At 42.3% G+C, this 22508-nt stretch overlaps 3 protein-coding genes across 4 annotated transcripts; 2 read left to right on the forward strand and 1 right to left on the reverse strand.

The window, feature by feature from the left end:
• Window positions 1–102: 102 nt before the first annotated feature.
• Window positions 103–22082, forward strand: LOC115741068 (pectinesterase-like). Its single transcript, XM_030674778.2, has 5 exons — window positions 103–121; window positions 18856–19478; window positions 19552–20005; window positions 21015–21338; window positions 21417–22082. Exons 2-5 carry the CDS (start codon window positions 18891–18893, stop codon window positions 21779–21781), a joined length of 1731 nt encoding a protein of 576 aa, XP_030530638.2. The 5' UTR covers window positions 103–121; window positions 18856–18890; the 3' UTR covers window positions 21782–22082.
• Window positions 127–5113, reverse strand: LOC115741067. Of its 2 annotated transcripts, none has more exons than XM_048277219.1 (11): window positions 4626–5113; window positions 4363–4471; window positions 4155–4220; window positions 3726–3842; window positions 3471–3653; window positions 2740–3230; window positions 2287–2386; window positions 1975–2034; window positions 1489–1581; window positions 1093–1212; window positions 127–660 (listed from the first exon to the last, which is right to left on the reverse strand). In XM_048277219.1, the coding sequence occupies exons 2-11, from the start codon at window positions 4417–4419 to the stop codon at window positions 361–363; spliced, it is 1587 nt and encodes a 528-aa protein (XP_048133176.1). In that variant the 5' UTR covers window positions 4420–4471; window positions 4626–5113; the 3' UTR covers window positions 127–360. The 2 variants fall into 2 exon arrangements, with proteins under 2 accessions (XP_048133176.1, XP_030530635.1); XM_030674775.2 differs by having other exon boundaries at window positions 4589–5113.
• On the forward strand, window positions 13184–17308 carry LOC115741070. The gene is made up of 6 exons (XM_030674780.2): window positions 13184–13883; window positions 14418–14515; window positions 15448–15472; window positions 15900–16020; window positions 16106–16240; window positions 16624–17308. Exons 1-6 carry the CDS (start codon window positions 13382–13384, stop codon window positions 16826–16828), a joined length of 1086 nt encoding a protein of 361 aa, XP_030530640.1. The 5' UTR covers window positions 13184–13381; the 3' UTR covers window positions 16829–17308.
• Window positions 22083–22508: the final 426 nt, after the last annotated feature.

The raw sequence follows: 22508 nt of genomic DNA on the forward strand, positions 1-22508 counted from the left end.
CTTTCTGTTCCCTTTTCCCAATGTAGGGTTTGTACTCGTATGTTAGTCGAAAGCCGTGACTTAGTGCCTCGGATATAGCACTTTCGAGGAAAAGCTCTCTCTCTCTCTCTCTCTCTCTCTCTAGATAGAGAAAATGGCAGCTGCAAATCTATATCATGGTTGTAAGTCTGTATGAGGATGCAGAACCAAACAAACAAGAGAAAATAGTACATCCTCGCAGCTTCTCGCCTCGAAACGCATTTCATTCAAACCTTGAATGATTCCTAGTTCGTCTACCCTAACCAAGGCCTAGATGCCAACTCTCTCGACCCCCAAAATGAAGACGGGATCTCGCAGTGATCAGAAGGAGCTTCTCCCTTCCTAGAGAAACAGATAGCGAAACCTTGGCGAGAAAGGTGAGACGGTGAAACTCCGATTTCCGAGGAGCCTCCACTTGTTCTTGGAGGAACAATTTCTCACCATGTTGGCCTCCTCTCCGGGGAGGAATTGACAGATCCACTCTGGCATTGATGCTTCCTCCCCGATTTCTTTCATGAAAGAATGCAACAGCTTCGGGATTATAACCTTCCCTTTGTTGCTAATTCCGACCGATGCCCGTACGTAGTCCTTCAATGACCGCCTGAGCAAGTCGGCCACATTTCCAGGCTTGAAGATTCTGACCTGTCGTCAGGAAATGTTCAAAGTTACACGAAGAAAGAAGTATCTCTTCACTTTGGGTCCTAGCCCTATAGAAGAACTGCTCTATCATAACCCCCAACCTGAACGTAGTAGGGTCATGGCTGAACAATGTAATGGGAGAGAATCGTTCTCTTTCTCAAGCGATGCTACTCTAAGCTGGAGTGATTTTAGCCCTTTTTAAACCCAGGAACTAACTCATGAGTGAACTTTAAGAACATAATTAAATAGATGAGAACGAATTAAAAAATCGATAATACCAATCGTATGGTAATCACAGAGAATATTGAATAAGAACAATATAAGCATCACTAAGCAATTCATCTCATTTGCCAAATTCTTTTGGTAGTTAGTTAAGCATCCGCGCTCTCCTGAGGCTCTAGTAACTAAAGGGTATGGAAGGAAAGGTGCTTTTACCGCAGGTGAAGAATGCGTCCCACAACTTAGCGCGAATGGAAGGAGAGGCTCCGGTTGATCAATCGAATACATTTCCTTCACTTCGAGTTCCTTGAATTCATGGAGAGCTAGGCACAGAGCCTGGCATCAAATACCAAATTGACGTAGCATGTAAGCAACTAAAGAACACATTAGATTGCTTCTCTTCTCTATTGGCAGAAACCCAGCGATACATATTATTAGAAGAAAATGGCAAAGGAGAACACTGCCACTCGCAAATGGAGAACCTTTTCATGGTTCGATGGATTAAATTTCTAGATACCGCGATATGTCATGGCCTGACAAGCACGAGGGAGCTCATTTTGCGATGAAATGACCATGAAAAGACAGAAACCAGTCCAAGGAACAGATTCATACAATGTGTGGGCGATGAGAAGGAGGCTTCATCTTGAGCATGATGTATTCAATCTCAGCTGCACTGAATGACTGCCCTCCAACTGTGTACATGGCCTGCAATCATGTTGCCGTAACATAAGAGTCTCGCAGCTAGCTGTCTGCTTAAACATTCAGAAACCTTTCACCATCGACAAGTTCTGTTTAAGTGAATCAAGAAGATGAAAACAAACATCGAAATTTAAAGAGCAGCGATTTATTTCGATCGTTTCCTCTAGCCAATTTTAGCAGCTTATCCTGCCTCTCCACCTAATACAAGACCGTTATTTACCTTTGAACCAATGGAAGCGACATTATACTTACACCGTGGGATTCATTTACATGAGTTAGAGGTCGCTTTCTCAATGTACTACCTTCCTGTTTTTAACATTCCTGCACAGTGCTTCCCCAGCGAGCAAAAACTGAAAATGAGAAGTAGATGTAGAATGTTCGAAAGGATAAAATGCTTACCTTCTGCATCAAGGAAAAGAATTTGACATCACTTCTTGGAATTCCATATGCTAAATATGCCTGGCAAAGTGTAGATAAAATATGATAAGGAGACCGGGGCATTTAAAGAATGTAGCCCAGAAGGGGAAAATATACAGAAGCTAGTAAAGAGAGTGCCAATCGTATGACAAATCAATCCGGGATAAATGGGAGGGTGGATGCTCAGTGCAGGTGTGAATGAGCAGGTTTTTCAAAGGGTTTCGAACAGAGGTTCACATGCCAAGGGGAGAAAAACCGGACCCAAAACATTGGTTGGAAAATGGAGATATTTACATGCATAATCAAGGCATTATACAAGTTGATCCAAAAAGCCAGCTTCTCGTCGTGCATCATGCTAGATGGGTCCAGTTTGGCCAACTGCTCCACAAGGAACCTAAGAGAAGGTAAATTGAGAAGTCAACGACACTTAGAACCTTTGCCAAAGGAATTTGCAAGTTTACTCTCAAAGTAGGCACAAATTGATCAGGCGAATAGAAGTATCAGATCAGGACTTCATTGTAGTTCTTCAGTCAATTTAAACGAGAACTACTAGGAAGAGTTTCCTGATTTTTGCAGCAGAAAGAACAAGCTTGTGTTGAAATATCTGACAGCGGCAAGGAAAGTTTCTATGCGCTAATCAACTCTTTGATCACACAAAGAAGAGACAAGGGTCATTGCGAAAATCAAAAGAAACAGTTGTACGGAACAATATATCAATTGCTCCAGAAGGAAGTTTCAAGTGTCAACCTGAATCTTTTGAGGGCTCCGGCAGCATAAATAAGTTCTTTCTTCCCAACAGACAGAGAACAGACTTGAACTGCCGTGTTGTAGGCTCCAACAGTTCCTGGCCACTCCAGCTTACCCGGAAATCCGTAAGGATCAAATGTCTCAACTGTGGCAAAGACATCATAACTACCTTCCAAATCGCAGCCGGAGGACCTCCTTGCTGGTGAAGTCCATAAGGGTGAGTCTGAGGAAGATGCAGCGGAGTTATAGGAGAGTGGGCACATTGGTGAAGCCGGTGAAGCCATGTTTTGAGATGAAGAGTCTTTTGGTGACACAGATAGAGAGATAAAAATGTCTCTCATGCACAAAACCATTTCTTCAGACAGCTGGTTAGGGTGATGCCATAGGTTCTCCTGCAGAATATACTTATTTGGCCTCTGGGTCGCGTCTAACCATCCACTGACATATCCAATCTCCACATCTTTCTTCTCTCCACCGTTAGGATACATAGGCTGCATTACATCACTCAGCTCTCTCATTTTTTTTTTTCAATATTCTACTAGTGAAAGCAAAAGAAAACTTAAGTCATATGAATAGAATGGGTAGCTCTTCAGGTACGGTCACATGTGATTAATACCTATCCACTGGAGAAGTTAAGCACTCCAGACTTCGCCGATAATTTTAAGTTATAGATTCAAGAAGACCTTGGGGAGAGAGAGAGAGAGAGAGAGAGAGAGAGAGAGAGAGGAGACCGTCAGATTAGGATAAATCTCTGATGCTGATGAGTCCCTGAAAGAAGAATGTCTTAGATTGTATTCTGCAAGGTGGCGCTCATTCCTTTCTTGATGTAGCTGTTGTTGCAGGGCAATTAACTCCCTTTCAAGCTTTTCCACCGTTGTCTCCAACAATGTTATACCGCCTAACAGATCCTTGGCCTTCAATCATACGATGGACCTTGAGATGTGAACGAGTACATCGAAGAAGAGAAAATGGAAACAGAGAATAACCTTATCTGGAAGCTGGCTGGATGGGTCAGATAATGAAGGATCACAGTGTTCGACAGCATTTGTCAGGGTCAAGTGTAACTGAATCTCTTCCTCCAACTCCTTTTGCAATCTTTGAATCTGTCACCATTCAAGCGAAATTCAATCGGGCATTTCACAAGAATCAATATGGCTTTTATGGTCAAATAGTGCAAGCATTTGGACTTAGGTGTTCCAGTTATCGGGCGAGAATTGAGGAACAATCAAGTCACCCAAGAGAACTTTGCCACACCAGAAAGAGACCAGCTCAGAGCATGTATCCAAACCAAAACTTGATCAGCATCACTCGTCTCCTAGTTATCTATACAGAGCCTACCCCGAACACGAAAACGTAGTGAACGAGCAGAACCACAACAGCAATAGCATACAAAACAAGATATCGGCGAAACTCACATCTTGCTCGAGCTGGGATCGGTAAGTGTAAAGCTTCCCACTTTTCTCTCGCCCGCTACATTTGTCCTGAATACGGCGTTGCCATCAGATACTTGGTGAAAACTGCTCAGACAAAACTCCAAAGAGCCTAATCCACCATTCATTCCAAATGCAAGGGCTTGACCATTAACGGCCTGAAATGAGCAGAGAAAAGCAAAATATTTTATACCTCGAAATCAGAATTAGTCGAGCATCCATCGCCAGAAGAAAACGACTTGCTCCTCATTCGACAATTTGACCTGCCACTTCTCCGTAAATACCTCTGTATCGAACCTCCCCTGCACAAAACTACCCACTATCAACAAAAGGACGACGGAAAAAAACTAAAACACCTCAAATTACAAATGATGAAGCAAATAGAGAAGAGTGAGGAGATCTAAGATTATGTCGCCTACAAGTCGACAGGGAGCACTAAGCCATGGCTTCTCGTACTACTGCTATTGCGAGGAGAGAAGCAGGAGTCGCCGTCGTCGTCGTCGAAGACTTCGGGTCTCAGGCAAATCATATCTCGAAATCTTGGGCGGCCGCCAAGTTTTTATTTCAGTGATTTCTCAGCAAAGCATTGGACGATCAACTAATCCCAGAAAAATGGAAATTAGAAAAGCCAAGAAAGACTAGAGCTTTGGATGGAGAACGGAAAAGGGTACTTCACACAACAGATCAAAGCCCAGTTAAGCTCCGACGATTGAGGGGTTGATAAAGCAAAATGCTTTTGTTCAGAAGCACCTTGGCATAAAGAGGGAGAAAGGAAAAGTGAAAGAGTGTGGAAAGAAGAAAGAGGGAAAAAGGAAAAAGAGAGAGAGACAGAGTATTTAATTTGTCAGTGTTTTGATGCTCGGTTCGTTAAGTGGGGACTGGAGTGAGTGCACTGAGTCGAGTCAGTCATTTTCTGGCGGGAGTTTCTCCATGCTTGGACTGTTCCGTCGCCTTTAGGCTTTACCACTCCGACACTCTTCCCGCCACTCTCTCAAGAAATTGTCGTCGACCCAACACTTGAATTTGTCTATACTTCTCATTTTATGGGAAGACATCGCCGAACACCATTTACTCTTAACAAGTTATATGAAAATAAATCACTTGAAAGACTTAAAATTGCTCTGACCTCGTCGCAAGAGAACATGTCGCGTGATTTTGAGTTACTATTGGCTAATCCTTTCGAATTTTGCTATAGAGATCCTAGATGCTTCCCAACACAAATGTATTTGGCCGAGAGCAAAAAAACTGTTTGGTCAGCTGAAGTCAAGGAAAGAGAAAAAGTTTCTAGGTGCTAGTACATTTACAAAGTGATGATGTTGGGGAATATTACGAAAGAGGCTATACTCTGACTGACCCTCTGTTTTTCTTCTTGCAGAACAGAGCATGTTGCTTTTGCCCTTTTTCCTTCTACCTACCCCCACGCTTTATGAACAGAAAAAAGGTCAGCAATTTGAGTTGACCAGAACCACCCCCCAGCTCAATTTGATCGTTAACGACGATTTCATCAAGTTACCTTCCCAAAATGCATCCTCTGTTCTGAGGCAGCCTAATTTTGTACAACTGGCACGGCTCAAATCCAGGGGAAAGGGGTTCCCCAAGAAACTATTTGGTGACGAAACGTTTCAGGACAAGGTCAGCCTTCTCCATTTCATTGATTCTCGAGTTCAGGGTCATACTTTGGCCACAAAAACAAACAAGTAATGCTCCTACAAAACAAGAACCCCATGAATTATCGATGACAAGTTCATAAAGAATCTAACTCTGTTGGCTTTTAGTTCTAAATACCTTGCTCTGTGTAAATTGTTAATAAATTCCTCGTCTCGTAGTTCGATGCAAAAAGTACGTGCTCTGTCAAATTTTACTAACTCCAAGAACGTCCTTTTTATAAAATAAGACAAGATCAAAAAGAAGGAGTCCTAGAAAGATACCCGAGTTCGAGAAGGTGCATCGTTTTGGGGGGTCTCTGTTCTGTGGAACATTTTGGCGCCAAGTAGGAGTTGGTCCAACTTTCTTTTTCACGTTTCCTGATGAACCAAACCAAAACCCCTCACGACTTCACATGAAAACGATAATCGTTCACCAACGAAGAAAACAAAATATACATAGAGAATTCCAAATAAGAATTCAAAGTGCATTCATTTTCTTAGACAAGGGTCCAAAATGAATTTCGCGTCAAATGAGGACCTAAAATTCTCAAAGACCTAATCGAAAGATTTTCGTTGTTTACTTTTTTAAATATTTTTCTTTTTTTTTGTTTTCTTTTTCTTGCCTTTTTTTTTCTTTTCCTTGTTACTTTCTCCTCTTCTCTCCCCTCCCATTCCTAGCTCATCGCTACCCTCGCAAGAATCAATAGAGCAGAAATCAACGAAGCAATCTCACACAAAAACAACGTAAAAAAAAAAGAAATTCTGATACAGTAAAAAAAGCAAACAAAAAATCGAAACTTAGACCTACTCAAATCCAGAAACGTGAACAAACTCAACACAAACAAAGGCAAAAAAAGAAGAAAAAAAATGCATTTCGCCATGCTTGGTCAGAGAAGAAACCGACACCGGAGGAATGAGGGACAGGGACATCAAGAAACCAAAGACACTAATCACAAAAACCGTGCAATATTTGTGCAAACTGGTGGCTTCGTGACTGGCTGTCTATGCATAAAGGCCTTAACATAGTATTAATTATTTTATTCACATGTGCTATGCACGTGTTATGCACGTGCCTAATTCGATACAAATTTAAATGATACTTGCAATGATTTATATGGTACTGTATTATCCCTCGTATCATTTCCGAAGGATCGCAATTGTGGGTGGAATTGTATAAGCTAGATTTCAATCGCTTGCAGTACCTTATTATTTCTCCTTTTGTCCGAAACCCAAAAGCTGCGAGTGAGGTGCAATGCTACATAGCTGTTTATCGTGACGATCATTATTCAGTAAAAAAAAAAAAGAAGAACAGCGGAAGAAATGAAGAAATTTTGAGCTGAATCTTGATTTAGCTACTAATTATATAAAAAAAAAAAATAGCGTGCACGTAGATGTTGAGATAGTTATATACACATACATTCATAAATACATTTAGCATGTTTATCTGGAAGTCAACTTAATGCTCAATATGTTCGAGTATTTTCCACACTTAGATTATACCCAAATCCAAAGTGTTTATAAATAAAACAACACTGAATGTAAAACTCACGCGCCACAAATCCTCTTCACTCGTGCTCAAATCTCTTCGACGGCTTGAAGAATTTAACCCGTGTTGTTTGGCAGTATTGGGTAACTTTGTCTCGGCTCTCAACAGATTCCTTTTTTTTTTTCCCTTTTTTCAAAGTCGGCAAGGGTTGCGGCCCTTGTTTGGTGTCTGTGAGGGTCGCTCGGCCCTCGCTGGACTTCTCCGAAAAAAAAAAATAAAAGAAAGAAAGAAAAACATAAAAATTCAAATAAAAAAAATCAGAAAACATTTTATGACTTGCTTAAGATAGGTAAACCCATTTATTACTTATTTATGACTCATTTAAGCTTGTTAAACAACTCATTTACGATCCACACTCTTGAATATGGATTAGAATATGGATTTTCACCCATTTTGCCACCTCCAGCACACAGTGGCAGCCCTGTAATTTCTTCCGACACGAAGGGCATTAAGAGCTCCGTACTTGAGAGTTGAGACTAAAGTCAGCTTGGATTCGGGATGCATGGATACGAAAAGATGTAAACTTGTTGTGGTAAATAAGTACATCCAATTAGTGTCCGAAAAGCACTTATCAATGTAAACCGGGCATCCATACTCTGGTGTTGATTAGAAATGGACCTTCATGACAAACAATGCATTGCTGTTTTTAATCCAAAAAACTCCCAAGTATTTTCTCCGAGCTTGATCGTCTTCACTCGACTCGACGGGTCGGGTCAAAATCTGGCCCCGGCAACATAAAAAGAAAAAAGAGGCCATGAAGAGCACTGTGTATCGCCCTACTCACGAGAATTAGCCAGCCTTGAACGGGGATGAGCTCTCGGACCGCGTGGTTCCAAAGTGCATCTTGTCGGATCTAAAGGTTGAGTGTTGTGAGCAAGGTGTATCTTTTCCATAACATGCAAATCGTATTGTGACTTCCTAAATATGCAAATTTGGGAACAAATGTCACAATCTTTTTCCTTACGGGAAGCCAAAAGCTCTTATAGTAATTTATTTTATAAATAGATATAGGGAAATATCTACGAAGAAGATAATCAGTCGTCTCCTTAACTAACATTAAGACAGTGAAGAAAAACATCCACGATGTCAAATTAACCTTTGCAAAAGGATTTGGTTGTTTTTTTTTTTTTTCCTGTTTTTGGTCAAATGATTTGGTTGATTAAGCCACGAATATTGGTCACTTGGTGGACCCTAAGGGTCTTTTTTTTTTTTCTTTCAAGAGTGGGCCTGTACTATGGCCCTAACTTTAGTGGGGTCCTGCTCATCATTTGCAATTGTTCCGCATTGATTACGGAAATTTCGGTAGACTAGCGTACCGAACCATCCAGCTTTTACGACTTTAAACACTTTGTGGTCCGTTTATTTCGCAAAAAAATTATTTTATAAACTATATTTTTCTCATTTTTGTATTAGGCTTGTTTCGAAAAATAATTCAATAAAAAAAATTCTAATCAATGAAAAACCTATATTTAAATCCAATAAAATGATTTTATATTTAAAAAATCAATTGTTATTTTCTAAATATGACTAGATATGGGTAGCTTGAATTAGAAACTTTGCGCTTGGGTACTAAAACTTTAATGCTCATCTAGGGGTTCCCCGTGCCCGTGGAGGCTGGGCCCGAGACCCTAGTGCCAATGCTCAGGCCCAAGTCCATCAAGGCCCGGGCCAAGACTTAATGTTCGTGCTTAGATCCCCAGCACCCAAGGCCAAGGGCCACAACCCCGATGCTTGTGCCTGATTCTATCAAGGTAGGGCACGAGGCCCCGATGCTCATGCTTAGGTACTCGGACTTGGGACAACGGTGCCGGTGCTCGAATCTCCTGCGTCGAGCCCAACCGCATCGAGGTCGAAGCCTAGGACCCCAGTGCCGGTGCCAATGCCCGTGCCTTGGTCCATAGAGGTCGGGCCTAGAACTATGATGTTAGTGCCGGGGTCCTCGGCGCCCAAGCCTGTGTCCATCAATGCTGGGCCTTGGTCTCAAGCCCGGCCTCAATGGACCCGAACCTTGATGGTCGAGGACCTAAGCCCGGTCATCGAGGACCCGGGCATCCGCTTCCTTGAGACGACCTAATGTTAGGGACCCTAGTCCTCGTGGTACCGCGCTCGACTTTTGTGGACCCAGGCCCGGATGACGAGGGTTTGAGCACGTGCACCGAGGTCTCGAGCTTGACCTTTACAAACTCGAGTCGGGATGCTAAGAAGTCGGTCATGGGCATCTCGATTTCGGCTCTTGTGGACGTGGGATCAATGCCTGCGCTCTTGCTCGGGAACCAAGTGGCTTGTCCCAGGTCCCCGGTGCTCAAGTCGAGGTGCACCGACACGGGATCTTGGCGCAAGTACTTGGTTTCGGCTTGTGCGCATATCATTGTTCATAAACAACGCGTGTGTATCCAAGAAAATCAAATCCGATTTTTCTTTTCAGACGATGGAAAATATTTTTTTCCCCTTTTTTTTTAGATTTTAATCAAATGCCGAAAAATATCGTTCTTTTTTCTTTTCAAAAAATGACTGTTTATAATATTTTTCGTAAATTACTGCAGACCGTGGCGTGGTAAAACAATTTCACTGACGCGTTACGGCATCTTTTATCCTTAATTACGACCTGCAAGTCATAATGCTATATAATATAACCCCGGACACCGGAGAAAAACAGCCCGCAGTCGGGACAGAGGGATAGTGTTGGGCAACTGTCTGACACGTTTTTTTCCGACCTTTACACGTATAATCCCAATCGCCATCAATAAAAAATGCCTTGTTATCCAAGATGTGGTCCCTTTGCTTGCATGACAAGAACTCATTTTCAACATGCACGCAAAGTCCCATCCAATTCCAAAACGATAATCAAGAGGAGTCCCTTTAAGATAAACAATCCGTGTGAAATTTCGTTTATATAACGTCGGATATATTTTAAATTAAAGACTTCTGGAAATCAAATCAATCAAACCGGCTAATGTCATTCATCTACACATTAGCCTCGAAAAAAAGATAACGACTTGCTTTGAAATGATATAATCGGCAAATCCATATAGTGATATATTTGAAACATTTTGGCGCGGTTTGACAGGAGGGGACAGTTTCCAAAAACAAAGTTCCACACCTATTACGCTTACGCAAATTCAGTCCTAAAATTTTTAATTGTGTTAATTTAATCATAGACCCTCTTACGTTTGCTAGTTAAGTCCGTCTGACCAATTTTGATCGAAAATCACTAATGTGAATATTGGTTGACCCTCGCTGGCACCGAGCGAGGGCTTCGTGGCCCTCCCCAGCCAAAGGAGGGCGCATAGCCCCTCGCTCAGATTGGCGGGGGTTGGTTGCGCACCCTTAACGGCCTTAATCTAAAGAAAACAGAAAAAAAGACTATGAACAATTCAAAAAATTATTATAAAAAATGTTTACGTCAACACTTGTCGTGCCAAGTAAGACTAACAGCATCCACGTCGGTGATTTCAGATCGAAATTGATCGAATGAACTTAATTAGCAAAAAGTGAAAATGTTTAAGACCGAATTGACATAATTAAAAAGTTTAGAACTGAATTTGTATAAATGGAATAAATTTAGGACTTTTTTGATAATTTCCTCGAGCATGACCCTTTTTCGGGATGGCATTGATTTGGTTTAGTCGATCAATCTAGTTAATAATGGTCGACTTTCCTCCTAAGCTTAGCTCAATTAGCTTTGACTTTGGTATCTTTTCCCTTTCCCCTTTAAGCATCCCTATTTTTCAGGAGATGAAATGATGCCAACCCCTTAAAATTGCTACAATGACACACTTTACCAATTTTCGATATATGGTATTGCCATGCACGCAACTATTTTTATGGTAAGACATTATGATCCACCTACTCGATACAATGTAAGCTATGTTATTTAAACAATGGTGAAGACAACATTTTACAGTCTTATCTTATAACTCACGAACGGCGATTGTACCTAAGATAAGTCACTCACAATTCCCAACTATGGTGCAAACGAAAAGCTTTTGATTTAGAGGAAACAGACGATGGCAATGATGGAATCTGGTGGTGCTCCTGTGATCCATAGTACGAGAGCATAGTAACATAAAAAGAAATATCCACCAAGGACATAGTATTTTCCAAGGATTATCCCATAAATTCCCTTAATTCATAGTTGTTTGACCTTTAATAAAAAAAACAGGACATGCTTTTATTCTCCTGAATATGCCACTTCATCCGTTCCAAGGACTATGGAAAGCTGATCTTCTCGGTATCATAAAAAATTTGTGATTTTATTCTCAACGTGGTCTCATAATGAATTAGGTTTTCCTTGTAGAAACGGAGAACACAAGTCGAATATTGTTCATGGTTAGCATCTTGAACCGCAATGAAACATAATTGAGATCGACGGGTCGTACTTGTGACGTCGCAGTAAATATATTACTTCCGTGGGAAATTATCGCCAAAATCTGAAAATTGATGGTATCGTGCACTTTTCCACACCCAATTCGAAATACGAGTGACTTAGGATCTTTTGGAAAAATATGCACTATGTCATCATAATTAGTGTGCTTTTTTCCAAACAAATCGAAATCTCTCTTATAAAATCCGGAATACGACCATTGATACGTGGGGAGTGTATGTACTTAGGACCCCCATTTCCTCAAAAGTGTTTCAGCCAAGTTGAAGGATCACGTTATTTTTTCAATCAATCAATTATCAAAATGTGAAATATCAACTTCAAAATAACTTTTTTAAGATGGAAGAAAATGAAATTTATGATATTTGAGCTAACTTAATGGACAGGTAAAGTTAGGAGTGACCAGTTCTTGATCCGGTTCGATCTCATCATGGAATTGGATCGGATGGTCCCGAGATCATATTGAATATGATTGACCCGACCCGTTCGATCCGATTCCCAAGCGGTTCAATCATTGGACCGGTTGCACTTTTTTTGTTGTTTGTCGTTAATTTTTTCTCGTTAACTACATATTCATTTGATCACCTTTCGTCAACAATAATTTTTTGTGATTCGTAGTTAAGTATTTTTTTTTTTTGTGTTGATCGTTAAATTTAGGAATTCTTTTTAAAAAATATTATTCGGCCTAGTTCCTCCTGAATCAAGAAACTGGACCGACCGTAACCGGTTCCAATTTTATGGAACTAGGAACTTTATCGGAGCTCCCGAGAATCGGACCCAACCGATTGACTTGATTTGATCCGGGCGATTTTCAGTTCGATTGGTTCATTATGCTCGGCTCTGGGTAAAGTTATCTTCAAATAAGACAACGCTAAGAGATTGCATACGACACATCCGCCACCTCATACCTTACCTTTTTTTTTTTTTTTTTTGGGCACGTTCTTTGTTGCTTTTTTAGCTTCTTTTGAGTCTCTCTCGTTCCAAATTGCGTAGACCCCTCCTCCTATTTACTGAACGTTTCTTTTTCTCCCCGCAAAGAATCACTCCACCCTAACCCGGAGGACCCCCTCTTTTCACGTTCCGCTATCCGCCTCTCACTCTCTTCTGTTTTTCGTTAGATTTCAAGTTACACGCTTTGGCTTCATAGTTCATTCCAAAATTTGTCCGCTTTCTGGGTTTTTATCTCCTCTGGTTCCACGACAATTTGTTTTGGCGCCTGCAAAAAGTATCCGGGGCCGTCGTTCGTTTGATCGAGTTACGAGCGAACGTTTTGATGTCATCTTTTGAAGCTTTTGTCACGAACCCATGATTGAAAGTCGTCTCGCGGAGCCACTCAGCCACCCACTGAGGGGAAAAAAATTTCCGCCCTTTTTAGGGTTTCCCTTTTTGCCAACGTAGGCTCTACTTTCATCGACGCCGTGAAGATTCCCTGAAGGGGAAGTGCTGGGAATCGTATTGATTTGTAGTGCCTTCTCTTGATTCATTGCCGCATTTTTGTCTGGTCCCTTTTCCTTTTCTTGGTGGGTGGTGCTAGATCGTCATAGTCCGCGACTTCTTGAGGCTTTTGGAGCTTTGGGTTTCGAAATCCCTGTGTTTTAGGACGCGGGTGTTGGTTTTTCATGGTGGAATGTAACAATCCATGGTTATGTTTAAAGAGCTGAGCGGCTTGCTGCGACTCTTGATTCAGGAAAATTGTGTTAGGCATTGTTACCCAAATAGCGAGGGTGGTTTCATGTCTTCTTTAGTCATCAAAGATCCTTTATTTTCGAAGGGGTTTCATGGTTCAACACACCCTTCACCTTCTTTGCCAATTCAAAACACGTTTTTTGTGGGGAAAGTTGTGCCCAAGATCGACAGCTGTAATGGGTTCAGGATAAAGGGTGGTGGAATTGGATTGACGCTTAAGGGGTGCTTTGAATTCGAGTCTCACAAAAAGAAGGGGGATCCTGATCCTAAGAGCATTCTGCATAATCCTCTCGCAATTGCGCGAGGTCAACAATACACGCTCCATCGTGGGGATGTGGATGTTGAATATAAGAAGGATGCTGGATCTTTGAATGGTAGACAATGGAGCAACCATTCTGGTTTCCCTCACCAGAACTCGCCAGAGAAGATAGTAGTTGCCGTTGATGTCGATGAAGGTTTGGATGCATCTCGAATATTACGATCGATTCCTTGGTGCTTTAATTTTTATGTTCTGGGGTTATCTGTTTTTGATGTACAATGAGTTGTTATCTATCTTACCGAAAGAAAAAAGAGTACTTATGGAGGGGAAGGCTTTTCTTCCAAAATTTCTTCGGAGATTGCTGTTAGGGTGTGCATATTGAATCGATCAAATTCGTTTTATGTAGACCATATATATTCGAGACTTCTTGTCAACATTGACAAAATTGACTTGGCAATATTTTCTCCTGAAGTCAGAAAGAAGACATTCTTTTCATAGGTAGCTGCTCCTATATCGGTCAAGTTCTATGATCTTAGTAGATGTCATATTTTAAGCAGACATTTGCCATAACTGCTATAAATCATCTCGTGTGTTATCTGAACCGGAACATTCACCCACATAGTCATCATCTTTCACTTCTGTTCTGGTTTTGGATGGATGGGTTCTCTCTTTTTCCTTTTGGTGTCTCTTCTGATCGATTATTTGGAATTTAACCCCTGCTGTTTGGCAGTATTGGGTAACTTTGTCTCAGCTCTCAACAGATTCATTGCGGATCGGTACTCTTCAAATCATTCGGTCTCGGAGTATCATGTGTACGAATTCTTTAAGGTAATAGTTGACCATTGAGCTATTTTAATCCTCAAATCATTTGGTCTCGGAGTATCACGTGTCCAAGTTCTTGAGTATCACTTTCAAGTAGTGGGCAGTGTCAAGATACTTGTGCGGATGGTCTTTGAATTTGCACTCTTTGTTCATTCACTAAATTTATTTTCCCCTGATTTGTTCGACTTCCATAGAAGCACTTCCATTGGATCATAAGTTGGGTAAATAAATCAAGTCAATACAACTTGAATAAGGTCACAATTGATTGGCTGATATCTATTGTCATCTTTCTACTAGAGTTAAGGTGCTCTTTTAGATCTATTTCCTCTGTTTATGGGGACCTATTCATTGAAAGAGGCAATATTTAGTATTATTCGACCATATTATTGAAAAAACTTATTTCCCTCAATCAGCAGTGAACTGGCAGGCCAGAGAGTGCTGATGGGATTGGTTTTCAATTTTATGCTGTAATGCAGAAGCAATTGCTTGATCTGATGCATGATTGTTGTTGCATTGCTAGTATTAGTCTGAGTACATTCCTGGTTGCCTTTTATTGCTCTTCTTTGTTGGAACTTACCAGATGAAATGTGTTATTCATTCTTTCGGCATCATTCTTTTGGGATCTTGACATTGTTTGTGCATATAGCTGCACTTTGATCCCTGGGAACGGATAGATTCTTCGCCCATTTGCTGTTTTTTTATGTAGTTTTTGCTATAATATTGATGGATTCTTGAATTTGGACATCTTATTTACATTATTTTAGGACGCTGTCTTGTTGCCACTATTTGTGAGAATGATCTTCTTCTGGTGCTGTAATCCATCTCAAATAATAGTCTGCACCGCGTAGGTGGTGGGTCATTTATAATATGTAGTTAACGCATACACACATTTGCCAGCATGCAATCTTCTCTAATGTTCCCTCATCTTTTTGTGGCAGATTTGGAGGTGTTCTCGCGACGAAGGTACCACACTCCTGCTGGCTCTATCCATTTTTTTTTTTTTTTTTTATGCCTTGCACACCGGGAAAGCTTTTTCTGGTGTTAGTCCTTGTACACAATTGTAAAAGGCTGGTTAAAAGCTTGTGCCTCTGATTGGCTTCCTATCTTGATCCTTTCTGTCTTTTCACAAAGTTGGCTGCTTGATCATTCACACATGTTCAGTTAAAGAACTTGTCAATAAACTAAAATCAGATGAATGAGAGGTTCCCTAAAGAAGAATTATGTGCTTTATCTATGGCATCAGAATTTTCAAAGGTAGTCTAGTTTCCAGAGAATTTTGATGGAGGTTTAGAGTTCCCTCCAGTTCTATTTTAGTCAATGTGATTTTCTTAACTGCATTAAGTCTTTTCCATGACAATGCGATGTGTAATAGCTGCTGTTGTTGTGACAGCTGATCTACGTGTTCACGAGTTCTTTAAGACACCATATTTCAAGAAGGGGATTCACCCATTGCCAGGTGCTCAGAGGGCACTTCACAAATTAGCAAGACTCTGTAAACTCTCAGTGGTCACGTATGCAAGCTTAAACACCTTCTTTTCACCTTTGAGATAATCCAAGGATTAGGCGATCTTGAATTTTCTTTTTGTACTTGTAAAGGTCAAGACAGAATGCAATCAAGGACCACACGATAGAGTGGATCGAGAAGCATTATCCTGGGTTGTTTGAGGAGATTCACTTTGGAAATCACTTTGCCCTAAATGGGAAATCTAGGCCTAAGTCAGAAATATGCAGGTATGCATTTGGACAGCTCTTACATTTTGAGCTTTATAAACCGGTCTTGCGACTTTTGTAAGTTGGGCAGTTGGATATTTGTATATCATGAGGAAAGAACTGGAGCTGTGCCACTTGGGGTGAAAAGGACACTCTCGTGCACTCATCATTCCGTCGTGCCACACACGATTTTTTCTCTATATAGTTGTCTAAAAATGTTAGGATAAACAAAATTGGGTAGATAAGGGCTTATCTAAAAGTTAGGCTGCCTTAGGAATACTCTAGTTTTTCTTTATTTGTGTCCTTTGTGTAGCATGAAGTAGTATATTGCCTTAGATATTCGGCTGAAGACGAACACCAAGGTACAATTGGCTTAGTTTCAACTTATGAAACAACTTTGGCAGGTCCTTGGGAGCTAAGGTTCTGATTGATGATAATCCAAGATATGCTATCGAGTGCGCCGATGTCGGAATCAAGGTTCTCCTTTTCGATTACGAGAATTCCTATCCATGGTGCAAGACAGAGTCAATCGATAAACATCCCCTGGTCACGAAAGTCCATAATTGGGAAGAAGTCGAGCAACGATTGGTTTCTTTGGTTGCAGCTTAGTTTTGCGACAGGGTGATGAGGGAGGACCGGCGGGCACCACGACTTGATCAAGAACAAGTTCCTGTGCCCGTAGCTTCATGATGCTTGATGCCAACAGAGGTCACCTTGCCATTAGCTCATTCTTTTGGTCGAGCCTTCCATGTCCTGAAGGGACCAATAAGTCATGTTCGTATGTTACTACCGAGTACCGACGGACAGTAGAAGAACTACTCGAGTGTCGGTTCCTCGCGAAGACGGCTATGACTAGGAATTCATCAAACTTTGATATTTTTCTTTTGGGCAGGTCTAAATGCAACGCTAAAGGAAAGCATATACGACCTTTATGTTGCTCAAAGCTCAAGATCTGCTGAGACCTCTGGTATCTTGAGGTGGATTGACTCTTGAATCGTCTTTTAAATTCGAAGACATTCTATAATTTGCTCATCAGGTGGGCCACGTCTAAACGCAAAAAGATTGGTTCTTTGGAAAATTTTCAAATTATTTTGTGAGGCCAAACTGTGAAAAATTCAATTGGACAGAGGGCCCCTTTCCTGGCAATCCTGGCTGCTGATGTTTATGTAAGGATTTAATGTGGTATGAACCGTACTTGAATTCCTATAAAGATTCGGATATGCTCGAGATATTCTTTGTCACGAAGGGCGTGCATGGTAACACTTTTGCTTTACAATTTAACTTCTGCCTATGAGTAGAAATTAAATTTTTTTACTTCTGAAGAGAAATAATTTTTTCTTTACTTTTCCAAATGACTTCAAAATTACTTTTGGAGTAAAAAAAAGTGTTAATTGCGTAATCAAGTGAATTTCTACTCTAGAAGTATTGTCATGTGCGTCCTAAATTGCAGGTGTTTGCTGGCGCTTTGTCTTCTGCAAAATGATTGATATTAACTAGGATTAATCAATTATATTTATGAACAAATTATCTAGGATAGGGTGGACCCTTTGGAAGTTGGAACGATGATTTTTCTGCCTCTCGATCCAATTGCATGACCCTAGTAAAAACTGCACACAAAATTGCAAAATGATAGCGATGCAGGATCGACAAGTCTTTTCTCTCTTTTCCCTTTGTCATTTTACTGGTTGGTAATGCTCCGATGGATAGATAATGTGGCGGACCAGCTTTCAGAGGGAGAATTTCAGTGCATGGTTGGGAAAATAACACCAAATGATCCTTTCCTCAATTTCGAAGAAACTGTAATATATTCCTTGAATTCTTAATTTATTTAATGTGATCATTAAATTTTTGGTACACGTTCAAGTTAATCTCTAAACATGTTGTCTATGAACTTAAATTATGGAAGAATAACCTTGGATGATTTCATATAGTTTAGGGACTAGTTTGAATATTTATAAAAAAATCATGGACCACATTAACTAAATTAAAAAGTTTAGATACCATATTACGCATTGAGTTAAAATTAAGAGATTATATCAAACAAATTTAAAATTTCGGAAATTATATATTATATTAAATTAAATTGAAATTTAAAGACTATTTGCTCGTCTCATGAACGGAGACCACACGTCTGATCTGAACCGCAGGAACCCACCCGGGCCCGGCTACAGAGGCCCTTCGACGTCTTATTCCTTTTTGGCTGTCGGGGAAACGTCCTGGTCTTGTTTTTAGCATGCATGATGTGCATGCAATTGCATACGCTACTGTACAGACTAAACTCGTGAGCAGCCATGTTATTAACGTGGTATGTATGACCCTTAAATCAACGTGGGACTTGCTTAGCGAACAACTTTGTCGGAGCATAGATTGATCTTTCAATGGCTAGGTAACAAGTTTAATTTTTTCCACGCATAATCAAACGCATTTCTGCTCTAAAAATTACATTACCATCCTGCAGCCTTAACCATTCTCGTAATGAATCCGACCCGTTTGCCATTTCCTTAAAAGTCCTCCACGTGCTGGGGCCCCTGTTTTGACCCTTCCCCTTCTCCCATAAGTCTCCTCCCATAAAGCTTCCAGCTTTGGCCTCACCGACACCGAATCTCATCGGCCGCCTGAACTCTCTCTCTCCTCTTTCTCTCTCTACATTCTTCATCGTCGGCCCCCAACAATGCCGCCCTCCCCCGAAAACGCCCCCACCAAGAACAAGAAGAGAAAGCTCTTCTTCGCCGTCCTCTCATCCTTCTTCCTCCTCGCTCTCGCCCTCACCGCCGTCTTTCGCCTCGCCTCCCGAGCCCCGCCAAGAAGCCCCGCCATTGGCGACCTCCACCGGGAAGCTCGGTCCCTCATCAAGTCCTCATGCAGCTCCACTCTGTACCCCGACCTCTGCTTCTCTCAGCTCACCTCCTCGCCATCCTCGACTGCCAGCGCTGTGAAGACCCCCAAGGACGTCATCGCGCTGGCTCTGAACCTGACCGTCGCCTACGTCCAGCACAACTACTTCGCCATCAAGAAGGTGACGGCGGGGCGGAGGGGGCTGACGGCGAGGGAGAGGACGGCGCTCCTCGACTGCTTGGAGATGGTGGACGACACCCTCGACGAGGTCCGCAAGACCCTGGCGGAGCTGCTGGCGTACCCGAGTGGGGGCAACAAGTCGGCGTCGGAGCTCGCCGAGGACATGAAGACGCTGCTCAGCGCCGCCATGACGAACCAGGAGACGTGCCTCGACGGCTTCTCGCACGACTCCGCCGACAAGAAGGTGAAAAATATTCTCGTGAATTATGCGAGGTGGGAGTCTATTAATACCATAAAGCCTCGTTCTTCGCTCACAGGTTAGAGAGGCCCTGTTGGGTGGCCAAATGCACGTGTTCCACTTGTGCAGCAACGCGCTGGCCATGGTCAAGAACATGACCGACGCCGACATGGCGAACGAGCGGCTCTCCTCCAACAGGCGCCTGAAGGAAGAGGGCCCGATACGGTGGCCGGAGTGGCTGTCGGCGGGGGACAGGCGGCTGCTCCAATCGACCACGGTGACGCCGGACGTGACCGTGGCAGCCGACGGGAGCGGGGACTACGGGACAGTGGCGGCGGCGGTGGCGGCGGCGCCGGAGGGGAGCACGAGGAGGTACATTATAAAGATAAAGGCAGGGGTGTACAGGGAAAACGTGGAGGTCCCCAAGAAGAAAGTCAACCTAATGTTCGTCGGAGACGGGCGGACCACCACCATCATCACCGCGAGCAGGAACGTTGTGGACGGCAGCACCACATTCAACTCCGCGACCGTTGGTAAGTGTGTCGCTCTACTCGGTTCTTTTTCTAAACTAATCCATCTTGTCTCTTTCAATAATTGTCGTTTTTGTGGGAAATCTCACTGTGCCACGTGTGCTTTTTAAAACCGAAAAAAGAGGGGAAAAAAAATAAAAGAAAAAGAGTGTCGGCCTTGTGTCTTGTCCGTGTAAAATCTATCCCACTGAGGAAACCTCCAAAAATATCTGCACATGCATTTTCCAAATTTCCCTAATTAGGAAGAAAGAAAATGAAAAAACTAGGAAAAATATTTGAAATATTTAGGGTGAAAAGTGAAAACTATTGAGATCTCGACAAAAGGGTCGCTTTCGGATCTTTGATTGGGTCCAAAATTTGCATGAGATTTACTAGTGTGGCAGATTTGTTTAAATAAGAAAAAAGCGTCATTGCCTTGGATTTTTTTTTCTTTACTTTAGCTTTATCGGGTCGATTGAGAAGCCTTAGGGAAAATTTGAAATATGGGCTTGAATGCCTTTTATCTTCTCAAATAACGACCTAAAATGATCTTTATTTCAAATAAAAACTCGAAATGCTTCCATGTTTAAAAAAAAAACCTAACCAAAGATATTTTCGTTACTAATTTTTAAATTTTTTTTTTTGTCTTTTTTTTCCTTTTTTTCGTTGGTAGCCGATCTCAAGCAATGGTGAGCCACCATTTTCTCCACCGGTGAGGTTTGAGAGAGGGTGGGCAAGGGTGGCTAGGTCCTCGCCGGCTGCAATAATGAAAAAATAGAAATGAGAATAAAAAAAGATAAAAATAAAAATGACGAAAATGTCATTTGTCAAATTATTTTTTAAAATGATGAAGATACTCGAAATTAGAAAATGGCTGCACTTTAAAGTTTTATTTGAATTTTTCCGTACTCTTTTGTGGAGTGTCAGTGACTTGTCTTACCGACGGGGACGTGACGCATCAGTGCGCATTAGGACAGCCAACCGTATTTACTGTCTAATACCGTGCACCGTGCACCGTGCATGCGCCTTGCAGCTGTAGTTGGGGACGGGTTCTTGGCCAGGGACATAACCTTCCAGAACACCGCGGGCCCGTCGAAGCACCAGGCGGTGGCGCTCCGCGTCGGGGCGGACCTCTCCGCCTTCCACCGGTGCAACATGCTGGCCTACCAGGACACCCTCTACGTGCACTCCCTCCGCCAGTTCTACGTCGGCTGCTTCGTCGCCGGCACCATCGACTTCATCTTCGGGAACGCGGCGGCCGTGCTCCAGGACTGCGACATCCACGCGCGCCGCCCCAACGCGGGCCAGCGCAACATGGTCACCGCCCAGGGCCGCGACGACCCCAACCAGAACACGGGTACGCCTTCCCGAACTTCACCACAGCAATAGGCCTGAAACTTCACCGTTCCATAAATCAATCTGTTTTGCTCGACAGGCATAGTGATCCAAAAGTGCAGAATAGGAGCAACGTCAGACCTCTTGGCGTTGCAAGGGAGCGTCGAAACTTATCTGGGGAGGCCATGGAAGATGTACTCGAGGACTGTGATAATGCAAACTGAGATAAGCGACGTTATCGACCCTGCCGGCTGGTACCAGTGGGACGGCGACTTCGCCCTCGACACTCTGTATTACGCAGAATACGCCAACACCGGGGCCGGGGCGAGCACCGCGAACCGGGTCACTTGGAAGGGCCACCATGTGATCTCGGCTTCGGAGGCTCAAGCCTTCACCGCCGGCGAGTTCATCGCCGGGTCCAGTTGGTTGGATTCCACGGGGTTTCCCTACTCCCTCGGTCTCTGAAAATGGATCGGAGCATCGAATTGAGAAACTGTTTCGAATCATTCGAATACGACGATGAATAAAGAGATCGCAGAACATAAGTTGCGAAGGTCCATGAAGATAACATGACCTTATGTATTCATAAAGATTGTCAACGGGTGAAATAATGAAAGAGCGAGTGATGGGGGAATCCGAACCGTTCGGCCCGAAAAGGGAACCCGGCTGCTCACAGTGGCAGCACCGTAATTTATCCCAACATGAAGAGCATTAAACTTTAAAGTGCCAGTGAGGTGGTCGGCTTGTTGCTCGGACACTTCACGTTTGACTCGGTCTTTTTTGTCGTTTCTTGCTTGAATAGCCCACCGCATTTTTCCTTTTGGTTTATTTGTTTTCTCAACGCATTTCATAACCCGTTTATCTTGAAAGATTATTATGACTAATTGTTTCGCCAAAAAGTGTCCCAATCGGCGAAATACCTTTTGTGGAAATCTATTTTTTGATTTTATTAAAAAGGGATGGATTCCGTAACGATTTCAAATAGGAGGCTCAATGGATCGCAAGGATCCAATATGCTTTGTCGCAATTTAATCGACGACGAAGCACAAAATACGTTACGGAAATTTAATCGATGACAAAATGAGATGATAAAGAGATACAATACCGGAATTTAATCGACGATGAAGTATTCGAAACTACGATTATAGTGTGGGAATTGAGAGGTACGAGAATGTAAAGTTGCGGACAAGAT

Source organism: Rhodamnia argentea, chromosome 4 (assembly GCF_020921035.1).
Source record: "Rhodamnia argentea isolate NSW1041297 chromosome 4, ASM2092103v1, whole genome shotgun sequence".
Taxonomy (NCBI): domain Eukaryota; kingdom Viridiplantae; phylum Streptophyta; class Magnoliopsida; order Myrtales; family Myrtaceae; genus Rhodamnia; species Rhodamnia argentea.

What these genes read in the sequence shown, in the direction of transcription:
- LOC115741067 (XM_030674775.2), bottom strand. Translation starts at nt 4,698, where the DNA reads ATGATTTGCCTGAGACCCGAAGTCTTCGACGACGACGACGGCGACTCC. An exon ending in GGAGCCCTCAAAAGATTCAG is followed by an intron (nt 2,387 to 2,739) that starts GTTGACACTTGA and finishes ACCTTCTCTTAG; the next exon opens with GTTCCTTGTGGAGCAGTTGG. An exon ending in GGACGCATTCTTCACCTGCG is followed by an intron (nt 661 to 1,092) that starts GTAAAAGCACCT and finishes TCCTGACGACAG; the next exon opens with GTCAGAATCTTCAAGCCTGG.
- LOC115741070 (XM_030674780.2), top strand. Translation starts at nt 13,382, where the DNA reads ATGGTTATGTTTAAAGAGCTGAGCGGCTTGCTGCGACTCTTGATTCAG. An exon ending in TGCCGTTGATGTCGATGAAG is followed by an intron (nt 13,884 to 14,417) that starts GTTTGGATGCAT and finishes GCTGTTTGGCAG; the next exon opens with TATTGGGTAACTTTGTCTCA. An exon ending in CCTAAGTCAGAAATATGCAG is followed by an intron (nt 16,241 to 16,623) that starts GTATGCATTTGG and finishes CAACTTTGGCAG; the next exon opens with GTCCTTGGGAGCTAAGGTTC.
- LOC115741068 (XM_030674778.2), top strand. Translation starts at nt 18,891, where the DNA reads ATGCCGCCCTCCCCCGAAAACGCCCCCACCAAGAACAAGAAGAGAAAG. An exon ending in ACGACTCCGCCGACAAGAAG is followed by an intron (nt 19,479 to 19,551) that starts GTGAAAAATATT and finishes CTTCGCTCACAG; the next exon opens with GTTAGAGAGGCCCTGTTGGG. An exon ending in CGACCCCAACCAGAACACGG is followed by an intron (nt 21,339 to 21,416) that starts GTACGCCTTCCC and finishes TTTGCTCGACAG; the next exon opens with GCATAGTGATCCAAAAGTGC.